The following is a 22,228-nucleotide window of genomic DNA, read 5'->3' as shown; positions in this document are numbered from 1 at the left end:
CTAGCAATCCATTACCTCGTATATACCCAAAGGAATATAAATCATTTTGTTATAAAACACATGCACACATATGTTCATTGCAGCACAATTCGCAATACCAAAGACATGGAATCAACTTAAATGTCCATCAGTGATAGACTGGATAAAGAAAATGTGGTATGTGTACACCATGGAATACTATGCAGCCATAAAAAAGAATGAGATTGTGTCCTTTGCAGGGACGTACATGGATGAAGCTGGAAGCCATTATTTTAGCAACCTAAAACAGAAACAGAAAACCAAATACTGCATGTTCCCCCTTATAAGTGGGAGCTAAATGATGAGAACACATGGACACAGAGGGGAACGACACACACTGAGACTTACCTGCGGGTGGGAGAAGGGAGAGGATCAGGAAGAGTAACTAATAGGTGATAGTTAATAGGTAATAGGTATACCTGAGTGACAAAATAATCTGTACAATGAACTCTTGTGACATTAATTTACCTCAGTAAGAAACTTACACATGTACTCCTGAACTTAAAATAAAACATAAAAACATAAAAAACTTAAGCATAACCATTTAGAAACCAGCAATTAACCTCTAACTATGGACTTTCTACTGTAAGCAGTCAAAGGTTTAGCTTTCTTCTGAGAACACGTCATAAAAGTTTTCCCTTGATGCCCCTCAGTGGAGCCCTGAACTACTTGTGTATTGTGCTGCTCAATTCATGAATTGCTGAATGCTCAAATAAACTCTTTTAAATTATTTAAAGAAAGGAGTTCCTATCAAGGTTAGGTAATTCATCTCTATTCCTAACTTTCCAAATATTTTTATCATTAATGGGTTTTATGAAGTGCTTTGTCGGTGTCTTGATTTTTCTTCTTTAGTTTGTTGATATGGTAGAATACATTAATTGATTTTTTGAATGTTATTCTAGTCTTGCATACCTGTATTAAATCCCACTTAATCATTGCATTTAGTCATCTCTCCGTATCTGCAGAGGATTGGTTCTACGAACCCCTGCAGATACCAAAATCCATGAATGCTCAAGTCCCTTATATAAAATGGCCTAGTATTTGCATATAATCTACACATATCCTCTCATATACTTTAAATCATCTGTAGATTATTTATGATACCTAATACAAGGTAAATGCTATGTAAATGGTTGTTATACGGTATTGCTTTTTGTTTGTAGTGTTTTATTCTTGTTATTTTTATTGTTTTTTTTTTGTTTTGTTTTTGTTTTTTTTAAGTATTTTCTATCTGCAGTTGGTTGAATCTACAGATCTGGAACCCACAGATACAGAGGACTGACTGTAATTATTTTCATGTAATGTTGGATTCTGTCTACCAATATTTTGCTGAGGATTTTTGCATCTAAGTTTATGAGAGAGTGGACTATAGAGTTTTTGGGTTTTTGGTACTCCATTTGTCTGGTTTTGCTATCAGGGTAATTCTGGCCTCATAAAATTCAATGGAAAAAATCCCTCCTCTTCTTATTTCCTTGAAAATATTGTTTAAAATTTGCATTAATTCTTCTTTAAAAGTGTTACAGACTTTTGAAGTAAACCCATTTAGGTCTGGAGATTCCTATTTCTGGAGGTTTTATGTTGAACTAATTTACTTTAATGTTTATAGGGCTATTCGAGTATCTATTTTATTTTTGACTGACTTGTGAGAGGCTGCAGTTTTCAAGGAATTGGTCCATATGTTCTAAATAGTTAAATTTACAAGTGTAAAGTGGTTTGTAGTATTCCAGTATTAACTACCTTCTGGCATCCAGTGCTTTCCGCAGCAGGTAAGCAAATTTCAGATGCTTTCTTTCTCCCTGAAAGTGCCTGATTCTTCAGATTTCAAGGTAATAGTTTTCTCTATGGCCTCAGTTCTCTAATGGGTCCCAGAAAAATTATTGATTTTCAGTGTGACCACATTTTTCATATTGTAAAGATGAGAGCAAGAACTTCCAAGCTCTTGGAACTGAAACTAGAAGTCCCTTACTTAGTTATTTTATAAACCCACAAAATAGACTTTTTTATTGTTGTTTCTCAAGTGAGTGTTGGCTTAGTTTGACCCACATGTTTACCATTTTACTTGCTCACCATTTTTTCTTGTCTCTTAGCCCTTTCTTCTGGTGCTATTTTTCTTTTGTCTGAGGTACATTCCATAGAACCCTTATTGAGGGAAATAAATTCTCTTAAGAGTTGTTTGCATAAAAATGTGTTTATGGGATCCTCATTCTTGACGGGAGTTATTTCTGAGTATACAATTCTGGGATAAAAGTTATTTTCTCATAGAATTAGTAATATTATTTTACTATCTCTGGTTTTCATTACTGCTGTTAAGAAGTCAACTATGGCCGGGCGCGGTGGCTCAAGCCTGTAATCCCAGCACTTTGGGAGGCCGAGGCGGGTGGATCACGAGGTCGAGAGATCGAGACCATCCTGGTCAACATGGTGAAACCCCGTCTCTACTAAAAATACGAAAAATTAGCTGGGCATGGTGGCACGTGCCTGTAATCCCAGCTACTCAGGAGGCTGAGGCAGGAGAATTGCCTGAACCCAGGAGGCGGAGGTTGCGGTGAGCCGAGATCGTGCCATTGCACTCCAGCCTGGGTAACAAGAGTGAAACTCCGTCTCAAAAAAAAAAAAAAAAAAAAAAGAAGTCAACTATGAATCTAATTGTTACTCTTGTTAGGTAAACTGTCTTTTATCTTTGATTGCTTTTAAGATCATTCAGCTTTAGTCTTCTGAAATTTTATTATGATTTTTCTAAATGTTGCTGGTTTTAATTTTTTTTTTTTTTAAGTCTGGCTGGCTTCCCTAACTTGAGGACTTGCATCTTTCATCAGCTCTTTTCTTTCTGGAACTCTAATTAAACCCGTGGTAGACTTTATCATTCTAGCCATATGTTTTAATCTCTATTTTTTATGTCCATATCTTCTTATTCCTATGGTACTTTCTATGTAATTTCTTCAGATTTATTTTCCAGTTCACTAAATATCTCATCACTTCTGTTTAATTTGCTGTTTAACCCTCATACATTGAGTTTTTAATTTTAATGCTCTCATTTCTAATTTCTAGAAGCTATATTTGATTCTTTTAAAAATTCGTGTGGTCTTTCTTTGATAATCTCATATTTCATTGACATACTTTTGATACCTCCTTCATTTCTTTAAACATACAACCAATGCTTATTTTACAGTATAAACCAGATAATTCCAATTACAGTTTTTGCAATTCTGATTCTTTGGTTTGTTGCTGTAGATTCTTATTCATACAGGTTTTGTGTGTGTGTGTGCGTTGGCTTGTTTTGTTTTGTTTTTTTTCTTTTTCCTTCTACACAGGTAATGTACATCCCAGCCCCAAAGCCCCATAAATACAGGATTGGGCTAGGAAATCTCAGGAACTATTTACTCTTGTTTCCCTCCACAAAGCCAAGGCTGAGACAGTCTCAGTTATGTGCTTCTTCTTTACCCACTGATTATGTCACCTTTGTTGGGTCACACTCTAGGCAGGCTCTCAGATCCAACTTCCCACTTTGAGCCCAAAGAGTTTTGTTCACTATCCTCTGTACGTGCTATCTCTTAAAGCCCAAGTTTTAAGCAAGAAATGTGTCAATCCTTTGACAATGGCCCACAGAAGAAACTTTTTTTTTACTTTGTCACTCAATAAATCCATTTTATGCCACTCAATAAAAACATTTATGTGTGTTTATAGATATATTTTTAAGTTAAATCCAAAAATATGCTTTTTATAATCCACTGTATTATTTTGTCAACTACTGTGTAATAAATTACCCCCAAAATGTAGTGACTTAAAACGGCAAATATCTATTTTCTCTGTTTCTGTGGTTCAGAGATCAGTGCACAGCTCATCTGGGTCCTCTGGCTTAGGATCTCTAACAAGGCTACAATCAAGGTATTGGCTGAAGCCTCAGTCATCTCAAGGCTCTACTGGGTGGGGGTGAGTGGGTAGGGATCCACTTCCAACTTACTCACAAGGCCAATATAATTAAACCCCTTCTCTACTAAAAATACAAAAATTAGCCAAGTATAGTGGCACATGCCTGTAATCCCAGCTACTCTGGAGGCTGAGTCATGAGAAGCACTTGAACTTGGGAAGCGGAGGTTGCAGTGAGCTGTGATCATAGCACTGCACTCCAGCCTGGGTGACAGAGCAAGACTATGTCTCAAAAAATAAAAAACACTGCAAATTCTGCACATGTACTCCAGAACTTGAAAGTAAAATTTTAAAAAATAAATAAAATATAGATTTACTGGGATTTTCTACACAGACAATCCTATTGTGGATGAACAGGGCCAGATTTATTTCTTCCTTTACAATTTGTATGCCTTATATTTCCTTTCTTGCCTTAAAGTATTGACTAGAAGATTCAGTACTTTGTTGAATAGGAGTGGTGAGAGTGGACATCCTTGCCTTGTTCTTGATATTAGAGGGAAAGCATGTAGTCTATCAACATAAAGCACAATATTAGCTGTAAATTTTTTGTGAATATTCTTTATCTGGTTAAGGAAGCTCCCTTCTAGTTTGCTAAGAGTTTCATTTTGAATGGATATTGTATTTTGTAAAAAGATTTTTTTTTTCATCTGCTAATATAATTTGGGGCATCTTAATCTATTTTGTGCTGCTAAAACAGAATACCATAGACTGGCTAATTTATAAAGAACAGAGATTTGTTTCTTGCCGTTCTGGAGGCTGGGAGGTCCAAGATCATGTGGCCACATCTCTTGAGGGCCTTCTTGCTGCATCATCCCATGGTAGAAGGTGAAAGGGCAAGAGAGAGTACTGTACTTAGGTGCGTGCCTGTGTACACGAGTGATGGGGCCAAACTTATCCTTTTATCAGGAACTGTTTTCTGAGTTAACTAAACCATTCCATCAATAATGCCATTAATTCATTCATGAGGGCAGAAACCTCTATTCGTGAAGGTAGAGCCCTCATGACCTAATCACCTCTTAAAGGTCCTACCTCTTAATGCTGTTGCATTGGAGATTAAGTTCCAACACATGAACATTGGAGGATGCATTCAAACTGTACCATGGAGTTTTACATCTTTAGAATTGATTGCTTTGATCCATTTTCATATGTTGAACCAGACTTGTATTCCTGAGATAAACCATGCTTTCTTGTGGTATATGAATTATTTATTTTATATATGGCCAAATTTCACTTGTATTTTATAGGATTCTTATGTTTATGCTCATGAGGGATATTGATTTGTGCTTTTCTTTTTTTGTGTCATTTATTTTTCTGGTTTTTATGTCAGGGTAATGCTGGCCTCACAAAATAAGGTGATATGTAATTTCCTGTCTTCTAGTTTCATGGAGAGATTATATAGAATTGATGCTATTTCTTCTTTAAATGTATGGTAAAATTTGCTAGTGAAACCATCTAGACCTGAGTATTTTGGGGGAAGATTTTTAATTACAAATTCAATTTCAGTAATATTTATAGAAGGATTTAGATTTTTTTTTACATTTTGGATAAGTTTTGGCAGTTTGTGCTTTTTGAGGCATTTGTTTCATCTATGTTATCAAATTTATGTGTTTAGAATTGCTATTATATACTCTTGTCATTGTAATACCTATGAAATTTCTGTCTTTTGTTCCTGAGTTTTTATTTCAGCTATTATATTTTTAGTTCAAAATATCCATTTGATTCTTATTTATATCTTGTTTCTTCACTGAGTGCTTCTGTTTTAAATATTTTTTCCAAGATTGCTTGTTATTGTTCATTCAAGCATTTTTATAATAGCTAATTTAAGATAATTTAATGTCTTATTTCATCATTCATGTCTATTGGTTTTTTCCATGTGAATTGACATTTTTATGGTTATTTGCATACTGATTGATTGTAGTTTGTGAGTATTGTTTTGAGATTCTGTTTATATCCTTGTTTATATCCTATGAAAAAGGTCTATATTTTTGTTTTAGCCTTTTGCGTATTTTGGTTCCAACATCAATTCAGTTTTCAAGCCGTTTGTAGTACTATTTAGGTCTGTCCTGCGTGTGTACCATCTAGTGGTCAGTCTGAGACTTTGAGGGAGGTCTACTTTCTAGTTGAGTTTCCAAATCTTTTGTATGCTAATGAAGATCAAAGTAGTCACAAGTCAGAGGTAAGCCCAGGGATTCAAATCAATTATACACTGTTGCTTTTTCAAAACTCTTCCCTCTCCTTTACCTTTTCAGTACTTTCCAGTTCCCTGGGCTCTCATTTTCTGTATTCTTTTCAAAAACTACCCACTGTCATAGTTGTAGCATTTCCAGAAACAAGTAGCAGGAGGAGAGAGCAAGAACAAGAAAGAGAGAGAGAGACAAAGAGAGAGACAGAGGAAAAACTAGTATAAAGGTGTCATCCTGGGCCACTATTGATTTTGAGCCACCTTTGCTTTTACTACGTCCACTGTGGGACCAAAGAAGGAGTAAATAAAAACCCAAGGGATTTCCCTGACTCTCTCTGAATTTTAGTTCTCTTTACACTCCTTGAGCCAAAACTCCAAGACTTCTGCATCTCTGTCTGCTAAACAGTGCTCATTTTGGATTACACACCATGTTGAATTCAGGCTCATAATACCGAACGGGAGAAAAGTAATGTTGAATTTGCAGTTGCTTAGTTGGTATTTCAAACTCTGGTGCCTTCTCTGACACCAGATTTACCTTTCCATTTTCATATAGGTGTCCATGCATTCTGTCAGAGTTTTATATTTGAGTTAGTGAGAGATAAAGGTCTGAGAATTGAACCCAACTATATATGTCTTGTAAACAGCATGTAGTTGGATTCTAGTTTTAAATCTAATCTAACCACCTTGGTCTTTAATTGGAATGTTTAGTCAATTCACATTTAAAGTGATTGTCAATATAGTTAGAATAAAATCTACCATCTTTCTGTTTTCTTTTCATTATATTTGTTCTTGATGGTTTCCATTTATTGTATTTGGCTTTTGTTTCCTTTTTCCCTCTTTTTTCTGCCTTTCATTATTTTATTTGATCATTTTGTGTGATCCCATTTTGTCTCATGTTTTTATTATTTAGGTACCTTTTAAATAAACTTTTTTAGTGGTCTCTGTAAAGTTTGCAATGTACATTTTTATATAATTTGGCTCACCTTCAAATAACACTATACTGCTTCATGTGTGGTGCAAGGCTATCCCAAATTCCTTCCTTCCATTCTTTGTGTCATTGTGGTATTCCATTTTTTTTTTTTTTTTACAAATGCTATAAACATATAACACATTGCTACTATTGTTGCTTTAAACAATCAGTTATATTTTAGAACAATTAAGAATATGATAAAGTTGTATTTTTCTTCATTTATTCCTTTTGCAATACTCTTCTTTTAATTATGTACACCCAGTTTTCTGACCTGTATCATATCCCTCTGTCTGAAGAATTTCCTTTAATGTTTTTTGTAAGGCAGTCTACTCATGTTGAGTTTCCCCAGTTTTTGTTTGTCTGAAAAAGTATTTTGTCTTAGTTATTGAAGGATATTTTTGCAGAAGTTGGAATTCGGGATTGGCATTTTTTTCTTTCAACACTTTAAAGGTTTCATTCCACTGTCTTTTTGCTTATGTGGTTTCTGACAAGAAGTCTCGTATAATTCTTCTCTTTGTTCCTCTGTAAGTAAGATGTTCCCCACCTACCACCTTCTTCCTGGCTGTCTTCAAGATTTTATTTTTGTCTTGATTTTCTGCAATTTGAATTTGATATGTCTGGGTGTGGTTTTTGGTTTGGTTTTGGTATTTACCCTGGTTGGTGTTCTCTGAGCTTCTTGAATCTGTGGTTTGGTGTCAGTCATTAAATTGGAAAATTTTGGTCATTATTCTTCAAATGTCTCTTCTGCCTATTCTTTCGTCCCCTTCTTGTGTTCTAAATACATATATGTTATAATGTTTGATATTGTCCTGTAGTTCTTGGATGTTTTGTGTGACCTATCTTCAAGTTCACTGATTTCTCAGCTGTGCAGAGTCTACTGATGAGCACATCAAAGACAGTCTTCATATCTGTTACTGTGTGTTTTTCTCTCCCATTTATGATTCTTTCTTACACTTTTCACACCCCTGCCAAAATTACCTATCTGATCCTGCGATAAACTTTTTCAATAGAGCCTTTCACATACTAATAATATCTATTTTAAATTTCCTAGCTGATAAAGATGAAAACAATAGACAAAAGAGACTCCAAAAGAGGGAACAGAGGGAGGGAGAAAGAGTTAAAAACTAAGTATTGGGTACTATAATCACTATTTGGGTGATGGGTTCACTAGAAGCCCAAACCCCACCATGACACAATACCTACATATATAACATATATCAAACATGTAACATGTAACTACACATGTAACAAGCATACATATATACCCCCTGGATCTATAATGTAAAAAACGAAAGTAAAATAATCCAAATAAATAAACAAATTCCTTGTCTGATATTTCCAATATCTGTGTCATAACTGATTCTGGTCCTAATGATTGTTTTTCTCTTTAGACGTTGTTTTTATTCCTTGCCTTGATTCTTCTTCTTGTGCTGCACCCTGGAGATAGTATATCTCTTATAAATGTATTCCACTGTTATTTTTACTGATGCTTTTTAGCCTCGTAGTGGGGGAATGGGGACCAGGGACATTTCTCTGCTATTCTGATTGAGTCTCAGTCTGAGGCAGGCTTACCCTGGGTGTTGGAGGTGTGACCTTCACAAGTGTTCCTGCCCTTCTTCCTATGTTCTAACCTAGGTGGGCCTAGCACATTTTCCTGCCCCTCCCGGGTTAGAACATATTTTTTTCAATTTTCTCCCCCAGATGTAGTGAGTTTTCACCAGTGCCCTCAGTTTCCGTTGCCCTTTCTTCTGAAAACCAAGACTTTTTTCCCTTAGGGAAGATAAGGTAGATTGGTATGGGCAGAGTTTCAGTGAAGTTGGCCATTTTTCTCTGCCAGCTGCAGTGAGTTTCTCCCAGTACTTTCAAACTATAGTTTTTGTTTCTTTTACCTGAATAGTAAGGCTTTTGCTTCATAGAGAATATAGGAAAAATAGTCTGTGCAGAATTTCAGCAATGGCTATTGTACTGTTCTCCCCAAGCCAGAACTACAGGATATCTTTCTCAGGATTCTTCTTAGTCATTCTTGTCAGCACCTGGAGGAGTTCCTGGAGGAAAACTGCAAAGGGGTGCAAAGCTGCTTATGCAGCCCCTACAGGCTTCACATTTTCACGAGCCCATAACCAGCCTTTAGCAATTCATTAATAATTTTTAGCTGAATCTTCTTATGAGTTTGTATGTTGTTCAGTGGTATCTACACCCGGTAAACAAATGCCTGGTCCTGTGGCTCCCTTGAGGATGCTTGTTTCTGCAGGTTTGGGGTACTGCAGCCTCAGTTTTCTGAGAAGTCCAAGAAGAGTTCTTAATTTTCACTTTCCCAGCTTTTTTTCTTACTGTAATGGTGGGAGAGATGTTCTTTACAACTCTCCATTTCTGACCTAATACCAGAAGAGCATATGAATCTGAGGATAAGCTTTTGAGGGTCTGTTTGTCTTTCAGCATCCATACCGCAGTTTACCAATTCCCCCACGATGGTGATCATGGTGGGTTTACCAGCTCGAGGCAAGACCTATATCTCCACGAAGCTCACACGATATCTCAACTGGATAGGAACACCAACTAAAGGTATGTCTCTGAAAGCCTTTGTTCAACAACCCTATAAAAGCCACTGGCTGAAAACCTTACTTAGGTAGAAGGCCAAAGTCCTCAATACCAGAAATGCCCCATCATTATTATTACTAACATCAGAATTACTGCTATCACTATGACTATATTCTTATACATTTTAGGACTTCTGGAGCACATACTTTGTGCCCAACACCATGCTAGGTGCTAGGCATAGGAAAACTAGTATTCAGATTAAATGTCTTCTCTCAAGAAGTTCCATGACCTCAAAACAATCCTGTGAGTAACATACTATTTTTATTGCCATTACTATTATTGCCATACCAATATTACAACTTTTATTAGCATTACCACTTCTTCACCGTTTCATAGTTGAGGAAATTAAGACCCAAGAAGTGAAGTGCCTTGTCTAAAGGCATATGGCCAGTAAGTGGGAGAACCAGGATATGAACCCAGATCTATTTGGTTCTAAGCCTGATATTCACTGTGCCAAGTCTAATGCATGGTTCTACTGATTGGAAGAGAAAAGAATCCCACATTAGCCCTATAGTCTCCTTTGCTCCATTCTTTTTCTCTCCTTTTTCTTGTTAATCTCAACATCCTGTCTCTCTGCCCCGCTTCCCTCTATCTCTCCCTATCTACCTTCCTTTCCCCAATTTTTGTTTCTTTTTCCCATTTTTTCTTTCCATTCATCTATGTTCTCTTTATCTAATTCACTGGTGAAGAGTTTCCCAATGGTTTTTCACGTGTCCAAACCCCTGCTAGGCAATGCGGATACAAAAATGGATGAGACTCGCACCCTGTCCTTGAGGAGTTCTGAGTCTAGCTGGGATGTATAAGAATACCTCACATTATCTAGGAATTCTAGAGCGGGAGCAGGGTGCTGCATGAAATCACCTAGGGATTTGCTGACTGGAAAGCAAGGAAAGCTTCCTACATAGGATATGTTGGAGCTGAGTCTTGTGGGAGGAATGCGACATTGGCAGAAGGGAAGGAGAGAAGGAACAGCTCTCATGGAGGACTGCAAGCTCTAAGGAAAATCTGCTGAGTGTAGAGGCACGTGAGACACTGGCAGATGAGTTTCTGTCCTGATTCTCCTGCTATCTTTCTTCTTCACTCCACTCAATTCTCTCAAAGGCCTCCAGAGTCACATTTCAAAGCACAAAGCTGAACATGCCTGTGGCCTCCAAAGGTCCCCTTAGCCTGCAGGTTTAAATCCAAGCTCCTTAGCCTGTTGTTCAAGGCCCTCCACAGTTGGCTCCTTTCAGCATCTCAGGCCTCAGCTATAGTGGTTGACTCACCATCTTCCAAACATGCTTTGCTTCTGCCAGTGCCATACTCCTGCTCAAGCTCTTCCTCTCCCTGGAATGCCTTTGTTTCCGATTCCCCTGCGCATACCTGCCTGTAAAAGACACCTATCCTAAAAAGCCTGATTCAAATGGTGAAAACTTCTCAGATCATTCCAAGTACAATTAGTTTTTCCTTCCCTCTCACTCTCTTGCATGGCTTCATATTGTCTTTGTCAGAGCATTTAATGAACTCTGTGGGAGCTCTCTGCTTACTAGTTTACTCGCTGTCTTACCTGTTGGACTGTGAGTGCCTTAAGGTCCCCATAATGAAGATCGGGCTAATCTATGAGACCCAGAGCTCATATCCTGCTTCACAGAGTAGGAATGAAAAAGTATTTGTTAAATGAATGAATAAAATATTAATTATTTGGCTGCTTATCCTCTTTCTCCTCCTTTCCTTCCCTCCTCTCTAGTTTTTCATCATTGTAAGTATGGCTTAGAGAGTTAGATTTAGAATCTCCCTCATAATATAGGAAAACAAAATAACTTTAGACTAGAAATCAGGAGGTCCAGTCTATATCTGTCACCAGCTCACTCAGTGTTTGACCCTTGGTGATCAATTTTACTTCCTAGATCTCTGTTTCTTTATCTTTCCACTGGAGTAGGACATTTTAAGGATTGGCGTTTATGATAAAGTAGAATAATGGAAAGACCGTCGGCTATGGGGCCAAATAGATCTGAGTTTGAATCTCAGATCTCCACGTATAGGAAATAACTTTCACAGTTTCCTCATTTATACAATGGTAATAGTGATCTCTACTTTCTGGGCTGTTGTGAGGAATAAATAAACTGGTAGCCATAATTGTAGTTTTTAAAGCACATTTTATAGCTACAAATTATACCTTCTTCTACCTCTGAGGTCCCTCCCAGCAAGGACATTTTTTGGCCACTGGGATCTTCCCAACCTCTTCACTGGCACTCCCTGCTTTCAGTGTTTAATTTAGGCCAGTATCGACGAGAGGCAGTGAGCTACAAGAACTATGAATTCTTTCTTCCAGACAACATGGAGGCCCTGCAAATCAGGAAGTAAGTACTCAATATTTTAGGAACCTGTGCTATCTCGTGGTGAAAGGCCCTTATTCAGATATTGGGGAAGTAGGGCAGAAAAATCTGCACCAGAAAGTGAGGCCCTCTAGACTCTCAAACAGTAGTTGGAACAGCCCTTCCATTATCCTGCCCAAAGCCTGTTTCTGGTCATAACCATCCACATATCAAGAACCTTTAACGGTCTTCTACTTCTGACAGGAGAGTGTAGAAACTTCTCAGCTTAGCATTTGAGAGAAGAATCTCAATAGCTTGGCCCACTCTAGTTTCTCCAGGCTTATCAATTCAACCTCAAGGTCTCTCTACCCTACAAGACTCTGAATACAGAACAGAGCCTAGGCCTCATGCCCTCATTATAGAACCCAGCAGTGAGTAATCATTAAGGACATTTTTGCTTAAAGCATAAATACATTGCCACTGCCATGCCTTTGTGTTACCTATGCCAGGAATGCCTTTTACTTCACAGACCACGTGCTCTACCTGGGTTCATAAAACAGTTCAGCTTGAGTTCCATTAGCTCAAGGATTGGAGCCCTTAATATGGCTTCTGTCATTGCTCAGCTTTTCCGGATTGTGTCACTTTATACCTGCCCCTAAGCTGTGTAAGCTGTGCACACAGAGCCACTTTCAACTCTTTGATGCCTCTGTGTTTAGTATGGTGCCTAAAGAATAGGGCACTCTGTGTAGATGTTAGTTGAAGACATGAGTGATGGTACAGAAGATACTGCAGACAAAGAGAGAGATATCCATCCTGGGGGATAAGGGTTGTCTCTTTTTCTTTCCTGGTCTATTTCAGGCAGTGCGCCCTGGCAGCCCTAAAGGATGTTCACAACTATCTCAGCCATGAGGAAGGTCATGTTGCGGTAAAGAAATTTTTACTTTTCCCTTGGGTATCTGCTAGGAAGGGGATTAGCTAATATGTCCTGAACATTTACTGTTGTTCTGAGTACTTTGTATATATTAATAACTTAATTTCATGCTCCCCCCTTGAGATAGATATTGTCATTATGCCCCATTTCAGAGCCCAGAAGAATGGCTCACAGAGGCATTAAATAATTTCCCCAAATAGTACAACATATACCTGGCAGGGCCAGAAATGGAATCCACGTTGTGTACCTTCAGAATCCCCGCGGTTAACCACTGTGTACTACCAGTCCACCCCCAATAAGTCAGCAGGACTACATTAAGAGTTTAAAACTGCAGTACAAACAGTTTTGAGGTCTAGAGATTTACCTAAATATCTACTCAATTTAAAATCATAGACCTTTGGCTTAGGATTTGCAAATTCTAAAAGGTGAGGAGATTCTCAAATATGCAAATGGTCCAATCTCAGGTGCTGAGGATAGGGAATTGCTTACTGTTGTTGTGGACTTCTAAAGTGATATGGAAGGAAGAAGCTTTAGCTAGGAATTGAGAGAAGCAGTTCTAGTTCTGCTCTGTCAGCACCTCACAGTGACTTTGGTCAAGGCAAGTTCTTCTAGACCTCAGTTACCTCACCTATAAAATGATCCTAATAAAAACCTACAATTTCCTCTTGCCTTACTACACTCACAAGGTAGCATACATTTCTGGACAGACAGTAAGGGCCCAATGTGTGCTTGTGAAATTGTCATAAGCCAATTCTGACTCCTTCCTATCCTTCAAGACTTTGTTCAAGTTCTACCTCCATATGGAAGCCCTCCACTTAGCACAGGGATGGGCAAAAAGTAGATATTCTACTAGCGCTAGATTCAGAGTAAGCCAGTCTCATTACCTGCCTCTAGGTTTTTGATGCCACCAATACCACCAGAGAACGAAGGTCACTGATCCTGCAGTTTGCAAAAGAACATGGTTACAAGGTATGGTAATGCTCCAACTCTTATCTAGAGCCTGTTTCTCAAGCACAAACCCCTAAGAAAGGCAAACTAGGGGACTCAGAGCAGCCAAATCAGCTACCATAAGCTCAGCATTTTAATTTGGTTTTCTAACTTTCCAGGATATAGCCAGAAGCAGCCAATAGAACGAGAAAAGAGGGATTCCACGTTAGGCAATGGAAGATGACTGCAGACAGGCTGGCTATGGGGAAAGAGTGGAGAGAGTCACTACAAAAAGCTTATATAAGACCTAAACCCAGTAAAGATATAAAACAATCTGGGGCCATTCAATTTAAAGTCAATATGCCTCATGAAACTCAGAAGCCTCAAAACACCACTGTATGAGAGCATTATATTGTCAGAGATGCCCCTGAAGATGACTTAGAGCTACTGAAAATGAGTAAAGGTATGTTCAGCTCCTACCAAACATAATTTCCTGCTGGAAATCTCTTTTCTGTTTCTTTTGTAGGTCTTTTTCATTGAGTCCATTTGTAATGACCCTGGCGTAATTGCAGAAAACATCAGGGTAAGGAGAACCAGTTACCTTTCCACTTTGCTCTGCCTTAGGCTTAGATCATGCCTAAGGCAGAGATGATATTATGCCTAAGGCACCTCTATGAGATTAAAGAAAGGATTCCTCCCTGATCTTCTCCTCCTAGTTTGCATAGGAAGCATTCCCTAACCATCCTGGCTTACAATGACTCTTAATTTTAATGAAGCCAACATATATCGTGTCCTTTGTATGCTCCAGGTACCAAGCTTGACTGTCACTAATTTTTCACAACAAACCTGCATGTTAGAGGTTATTTCCATGTAAGAGAGAGGAAGCTGAGGTTAGAAAGGTCCAAAAGGAGAAATGAATTGTCAAAAATTCATACAGACAGAAAGGGACAGAAGTGGGACTGGACCTCAGGCTTGGCTGCCTGCCTCGAAAGCCTACGTTTTGCATTCTGCCCCAAAATTCAAACCAGAACTATCCGTGGTCTTAGATTCTAGGCATGTGGTCTAGAACTAGGTCATTTACCACATTTTGTTATTCCCTACTTCATCAAATTACTGGAGCTCAAGAACAGAAGAGACCTTAAAGGTAATTTTCTGCTACCCTCCATCAGATACTTGAAATCTTACCTAAATGTGTATCTGGATTTTTTTATACCTGCAATGAAATGGGCCCCATTGCTTTCAACAAATGCTGTCCAGTCAAGCTGGAATCTGCCTCCCTATAGTTTTTATTAATTAGTCATTTTTTAACCTTTTGGGACATGCAGCAGGTCCAGTTTCTCTCTTCCCTCTTCATCCCCCCATCTATCTATCTATCTACTGATTCAACAGAAATTGAATATATACCTGGGCTTGGCATTAGAGACATAGATATGGAGAGTCCTTCCCTTGAGCACACAGTCTAGTGAGGCAGACTGGCAAGTATATATACAGAACTCTGAGCTGACGTGATATGAGGGAACAGAGGAAGCTTTGGGAACACAGTGCTAAGGGCTGAACTTTGCATGGGGACAGAAGTCAGGGAAGCCTTCCTAATGGAGGCAAAATTAAAATGAATGGCACCTTGAAGAACACATAGGAATTTGGTGGGTGAAGAATGGAAAATAAGGATATAAGCATATACTAAGTATGGCATCTCCAGAGAACTATAAGTAACTTAAACTGGCTAAAACCAAATGTGTGGAGGGATAGGGGAGCCGTGGGAGATAAGGATGAAGAAATAATATGGGCCCCAATCATGACAAGCCATGAGCCACCTGCTGAAATAATTCTCACTTTTTTCTAAAAGGCATGATGAAATGTGGAAGGGTTTTAAGCAGGAGAATACTTTGGCCAGGTGTTCATATTAGAAATATCCTTCTGGCTGCCAATATGGTGAATACATTAGAAGCGAAAAGACTATAGTCAAAGTAATTGGGCACAAAGCTATAGTGAGAACAAACAAGAGAGAATCGATATTTAGAGGAAATGATAGAGTAGAGAGGATTTGGTACCTACTAAGAGGTGAGGGATGACAAAAAGACAGATATCTAGGATGACTCCCAAGTTTTATTTAGGATCAGATGACTGGGTGGATAATAGTGCTAGTACCTGAGATGAGGACTGTGGGAGGAGACAGTGGGTATTGGTGGATTAGGAGAGGCCAGTCTTCAGAAATCCGAAGACAGCATGTCGTAATCTTCTGGTAAACACTTGATACATGTCAGCCATAATGACCCCTGGCCAAGAGCTCTAGTTCCTCTTCTTCAGCCATTTCTCACATCACAATTTCTTTTTTTTTTTTTTTTTTAATTTGAGACGGAGTTTTGCTCTTGTTACCCAGGCTGGAGTGCAATGGCGCGATCTCGGCTCGCCGCAACCTCCGCCTCCTGGGTTCAGGCAATTCTCCTGCCTCAGCCTCCTGAGTAGCTGGGATAACAGGCACGCGCCACCATGCCCAGCTAATTTTTTTTGTATTGTTAGTAGAGACGGGGTTTCACCATGTTGACCAAGATGGTCTCGATCTCGACCTCATGATCCACCCGCCTCGGCCTCCCAAAGTGCTGGGATTACAGGCTTGAGCCACCGCGCCCAGCCCTCACATCACAATTTCTGGTCCTCTTATAAATGTTCTTCTTTTATAAGCATTGTGTGCTCTGGCACTAAGTATAATATAACAGGCCTTGTTTGACCACACAGAGATTAGGAATGAGGAGTCACAATCCAGCTTCTTTTCAATTGGTTGATTTTTGTAAACTTGGGCAAGATGCGTTATCCAGGTCTCAATTTCCTCATCTTTATAATGAGGGATCTTGTACTCAATGGTCTCTAAGGGACCTTCCAAAGAAAACCATCAGAGACTCTGTCTCCCAGTGTCTGCCTTGATACCTCTATTCTCCCTGCTCCCAGCAAGTGAAACTTGGCAGCCCTGATTATGTAGACTGTGACCGGGAAAAGGTTCTGGAAGACTTTCTAAAGAGAATTGAGTGCTATGAGGTCAACTACCAACCCTTGGATGAGGAACTGGACAGGTAAGAGCCAGCACCCCAAAGTCAAGGTCTAGATCTTTAGCCCAGTTTTGATATTCTGTAAGATCTGGGGGAAATATCCTCCCTTTCTGGGCCTCAGCTTCTCTGTCTGTAACATCAGGAAATTGAACTTGATGATCCCTTTCTTCAAGGATCCTTTCAGCTCTGATTCCTTGATCTGTAAGGTGTTCCTAAGATTATGAAAATAGTGCTTTCCTGAGCAATATGAACAGTTCAGGACCCTGGGAACGAATGCCCCCCTTCTGTGGGTGTTGTGATTATTATTTCAAAAGTGTTCCTCACACATGAGTGACACTTCAGTTTCCAAACATGTTTACCTTCTTTCTTACATTTAATCCCCTAGAACTCCTGTAAAGGAGGCTGAGATAGGTCTTATGATCATAAAATGTCAAGAAAAAGAAATTGAGTCTGAGCTGAAATTACTTTCCCAAGCTCCTACCACGGGTCAGAAGTAGAGCTAGGATTCTAATTACATGTTCTGGCTCCTAGTCATGTCTCTTTTCACGACGTTCCCGTGTCTCATCAGTCAACAAGTATTTGGACCCTTTGGGGTGTGGTATATGTAGGGGGTATAAATACATGCAAAAGAGGTGAGTTCTATCCTCGGGTAGCTTCTATGGTGTCTTGACATATGAGAAGACCTATAAAAAACAGGAAATGCTCTGTCATAATATCAACTAAAGATAGGAGAGAGCCGATACGAGTTTTAGATGTAGAATGTTCCCAGTACCCTACACTCTTTGAAACGGTGTTGCGATGAGAAGAGACCCCAAGTGAGAAGTATAAAGAGGCTTCAAATGGTCATCACCACTCTAAGAAATTTAAAGAGTGGCCTTACCCAAATGAAGTACCAAGAGATGAGCACTGTTATTGCTCCACTCTTTAGATGGAGAAACTGAGATCCAGATCAGGTCAAAGGCTTACCTTGGGCTACACAATGAATGAGTCAGTAGCACAATATATACTTGAACCTATATCCCAGTTGGGCAGATCGTTCATTATACAGGCACTCTGGTCAAGGGTACACACTTCTCTCACCAAGATATGTGCTGAAGTAGGGCTGTGTGACCCTGAGGAAAGTATGACTTTTTAAAATTATTAAAAAGGCACAACATGGGCTAACGGCATATGGTGAAAGGAGCCTGAAGGCTAGGGGTGGGAGGTATAAGTGAAAGAAAGGCATTGACAAAGCCCCAGCCCTGGGCCTAGACTCCTACAGGTGCTAGGTTGCTGTTCGATGAATCAGTTTGGGCCAGAAGAAGACAGATCTACAGGTTCAGCTTTATGTTATCATTTTTTCAGCAGGCGATATTCACAGTCCATGCCTCAGGGCCCAGCCCTGAACATGGAATCAGAAGACGAAAGGGCTGTCCCTGCTTTGACAGAATGAGAGAGAACTAACTTCTCCAGTTAGTTGGAGAAGACAATGAGTACACGGTTGGTCGCAACTCTGGTGACGGTAAACCAAGTGGACTGTAGGAACATAGAATCCAGTCTAGCTTGGAGGAAGAAGGTCTAGAAGAGCTGGATTACCCAATAGGCAGACTACACATAAGGTACCAGAAAGATAGGGGCTACCAAATCTTAAAAACTTTTATTTATTTATTTATTTATTTATTGAGACAGAGCCCTACTCTATCACCCTGGCTGGGGTGCAGTCACGCAATCTCAGCTCACTGCAACCTCTGCCTCCCAGGTTCAAGCAATTCTCCTGTCTCAGCCTCCTGAGTAGTTGGGACTACAAATGCCCACCACCACACCTGGCTAATTTTTTGTTTTTTTAGGAGAGACAGGGTTTCACCATGTTGGCCAGGCGGGTCTCGAACTCCTGACCTCAAATGAACTGCCCGCCTTGACCTTCCCAAGTGCTGGGATTACAGGCATGAGCCACCACACCCAGCTGACTTAAAAGGTTTAAATATTGGATATTTCAAAAACAGCATCGAGGTAGTCAAAGTGGAAAAATATAAAACAAGAACTTGGGAGGACCTCCCCATATTCTATAGTTTATAATTTTTATTTTAAATAAAAATTTAAAAAATTATTTAAAATTTTTAAATTTTATTTAAAATTATTTTATTATTTAAAATTTATTTTATAATTATTTTAAATTTTTTAAGTAAAATTAAAAATTCGGATGGGGGTAGGCATTAGCTACTCTACTGTTTTTGGTGTTGAACACCTCTAAATGACTTCGCATGATCCTGGTTTCAGAAAAGGCTTCCTAAAGATAGTGAATGTGCTGGCTCTTGAGGTATGAATGCATAGCAGCTCAGCTCAACTTTGGAAATCAGGCAAAGAGAATAGCACTTGGTAACTGCCTAGTTAAATCTGAACAAGAGTAGAGAAATACAGAAAATATTCCAAGTGTAATTGCAACGGTATGAAAACAAGAATGAAACAGAGACGATATGGGTATGGGCATGGGACCATAATGTAAGGCCACCTGGGGCCAGTGTGAGAAGACAAAACTAGAAGATCAGATTAAGCTGAAGAATTCAGCAGGTCCTAGAGCCTCAAAGGACCTAGTAGTCAGGCAACAGGTTTGCATCAGATATTTTCTACCCCTAGGCTCTGGTCCTAGAAGAAATGATTAGAGAGGGGAGCATTCTGGGGTTCTTCCTGAGAAGGTGTGTGCCTCAGTTTCTTCACCTATGAAACAGAGATGATAATCTCTGCTCTGTAGTACTATTATGAAGATTCATTCACTTAAAAGTTCCCACTCCCTACCAGATGCTCAGAAAATGTTCAACAAATACAAGTGCCCTGTGGAAGCCATTGGGCACGGATGGGCATGGAGTGTGGTGCAACCATAAAGGGCTTCTGTAGGAAGATCTCAGGAGAGGCTTTCTGAAACCAAACCTATCAGCACCCTTACCTGCCTCGGGTTCAAGCAGCTCTTTCCATTCACTTGGTTTTGTTGCCATGCAACCAGGGTTGCTGGTGTCACCTCATTGCCCCAGCCTTCCACTCCTTTTCCCAGGGACCTCTCTGAACTCTGTACAAGCCAACAACTAAAGGATTTAATGCTTGGTACAGCATAGACCTCAGAAGTCTTACTCCATGTTTCTAGTCTTCTGATTATTCAGTGTCTACACTCTGCCCTCCAGCTTCTACACAGAATGGTGGTTGAAGAGTTTGATTATCATTCAGTGTACAGGTGTGAGTTCATGACAGAGCATGGAATTGAGGAGACAGTAAGGAACTTGGGCCAAGGACCACAAGTTCCCCAATGATGTTGTGGACCACCTCTGTATCCCCATGCCCCGCTACTTGGCACACCTTGGAGGGAGTGACTGTTTATGTAATGAATGTTAAGCACTGATCGTGTGTTTCCAAGTATATGCTCCTGACTAGCCAAAGAGCTCCCAAAGCACAGACACTGAGTCTCCATGCCAAGCACAGTGCCTAGGACAGAGGAATATGTTTGCAGTTTGTTTGTTGACTGAGAAAAGAGGAAAATAACCCAGGCCCACCCCACTTCTGAGTGAAGAGCAAGACATACACATTCAGAGACACAGACACAGACACATATACACACAGATGCAATCTGGTAGCTGTGTGTAGAGTATAAAGGACAATATGTAGCAGAGGCTAAAAACAAAAGAGGGGTGAAGAGCTCAACCCAGGATCAGAAAGGGTAGGGGAGTGAACAAGTCAGGAGCTGCCAGTAAGATATTGGAGCTAGCCAGGAATGCAAAGGATTACTGCTTCTCTCTGACTATGTCAGGGGTGTGAACCACAGAACAGAGAATCCAGCTGCCTGTAATAGGATGAGTGAAGGTGAAAAGACAGTTTGGCTCAAGCTGAGGCTGAAGAAAGGAGACATGGGAGATGATAGCATGCAATGAGCTCCTTTGGTTGGCCAGCAACCAAGTCTCTAGAATAGGTATTCAGAACAGGGCAAGGCATGGCATCACAATAAGTGACAGCTGGGTTGTGGGAGAGGCTTGAAAGGGTATGGGGTTCGGGCTTTCTCTTGGGGTCAACTCTACCACCATTAGCCCCTGAGCTGCCCTTGCTCCTGCTTGGGTCTGGCCCAGCCACCTGTCATACATCAAGATCTTCGACGTGGGCACACGCTACATGGTGAACCGAGTGCAGGATCACATCCAGAGCCGCACAGTCTACTACCTCATGAATATCCACGTCACACCTCGTTCCATCTACCTATGCCGGCATGGTGAGAGTGAACTCAACCTCAGAGGCCGCATCGGAGGTGACTCTGGCCTCTCAGTTCGCGGCAAGCAGGTAGGGAGGGCCTCACACACCCAGGTGGGTTGGTTGGGCTGTCCTAGGTGGGCTGGAGGTGTAGTGGTGGCCACATTCTGGGTCCTAAGGTGGGAGGACCCAGCAATGGGGTAGAAGCAGATTCCATCACTCCTGCTCTTCCACTCCTCAGCCACTCAGTCTTGACCCAGCTGCCGAATGGCTCCCAATGCCACCTGTTCTGCAGGTCTAAGAGGTTGGCCCTGGAAACCAAGGCCTTCCTAAAGCCAGCCGCTCCATGACAGTGACTCCCTTAACCCTGTCTGATTGGTCCCCTCGTCTTTCTTATGACTCTGTGCCTTTGCTGGTATAGCTCCCCCACCTAGTCTACCCTATTCTGTCTCCTCTGTCAGCAGGTGACTGTCAGTAGCACAGAGAGCTGCCCTGAGGGACCCACCCTTGAATCACTCTTCTCCCCAAGTCTGCACTCCCCACCCCACCCCAACACAGGTGCCACACTGGCAGCCCCTGTCCCCACCTGTAACTGTGTCCTTCTTGCCCTCCCCACTCCCAAGGCCCAGTACCCACTCCATGGTGTGGTCCAGGAAGCCCTCCCCATCCTCTCCTCCCTCCCAAGTGGGTTGCCATGCCCTGGGCTCCCTCTTTCCCAGTTCTGGCCCGTGTGTGGCTCTCCTGGCCTGAGTCTCTCCTCCCCAGCCCAGCACAGTGACCTGCACGTTCTGGGTGCCAGCTGAATAAAGGGATTGATTTCCACAGCATTTGGCCCTGCACTAGTTAGCACAGGTATTATTCCTGCTGACAGGACCACTTAGGGGTGGAACAAGTGGGAAATGAAGTGTAAGAAGGACAGTTGTTGTCACGGTTGTCATTTATTGGACACCTATGCACAGTCAGGGTGCCGTCTGCTTCCGCCTGTGTGGCTCACTTCATCTTCACCATAGCTCCATGGGGTGGGCATTCCTGCCACCAGTTTATGGATGAGGAAGCAGAGAGCGGCCCCAGGGCAGGCAGCCAGGATGAGACAGAGCCAGAACTGAAAGCCGGGTCTACCTGCCTGTCCTCAGC

General features: G+C 40.7%; 1 protein-coding gene across 8 annotated transcripts in view; it reads left to right on the top strand.

The window, feature by feature from the left end:
* Nucleotides 1-22,228, top strand: part of PFKFB1 (6-phosphofructo-2-kinase/fructose-2,6-biphosphatase 1) — a 61,286-nt gene that overhangs the window by 17,126 nt on the left and 21,932 nt on the right. For 6 of the 8 annotated variants that reach the window (XM_074391919.1, XM_074391918.1, XM_074391917.1 and 3 more), the window contains 7 exons: nucleotides 9,534-9,659; nucleotides 11,941-12,034; nucleotides 12,848-12,914; nucleotides 13,815-13,889; nucleotides 14,374-14,430; nucleotides 16,794-16,915; nucleotides 20,977-21,184. In XM_074391919.1, the coding sequence (XP_074248020.1) occupies nucleotides 9,534-9,659; nucleotides 11,941-12,034; nucleotides 12,848-12,914; nucleotides 13,815-13,889; nucleotides 14,374-14,430; nucleotides 16,794-16,915; nucleotides 20,977-21,184 (749 nt within the window). Of the gene's footprint in view, nucleotides 1-9,533; nucleotides 9,660-11,867; nucleotides 12,035-12,847; nucleotides 12,915-13,814; nucleotides 13,890-14,373; nucleotides 14,431-16,793; nucleotides 16,916-20,976; nucleotides 21,185-22,228 lie in introns of those variants that run through there. The other 2 variants (XM_003943704.4, XM_074391920.1) reach the window with 2 other exon arrangements.

The sequence above is a fragment of the Saimiri boliviensis genome, chromosome X (assembly GCF_048565385.1).
Source record: "Saimiri boliviensis isolate mSaiBol1 chromosome X, mSaiBol1.pri, whole genome shotgun sequence".
NCBI classification, from domain to species: domain Eukaryota; kingdom Metazoa; phylum Chordata; class Mammalia; order Primates; family Cebidae; genus Saimiri; species Saimiri boliviensis.
This window is presented reverse-complemented; position numbering and strand designations above follow the sequence as displayed.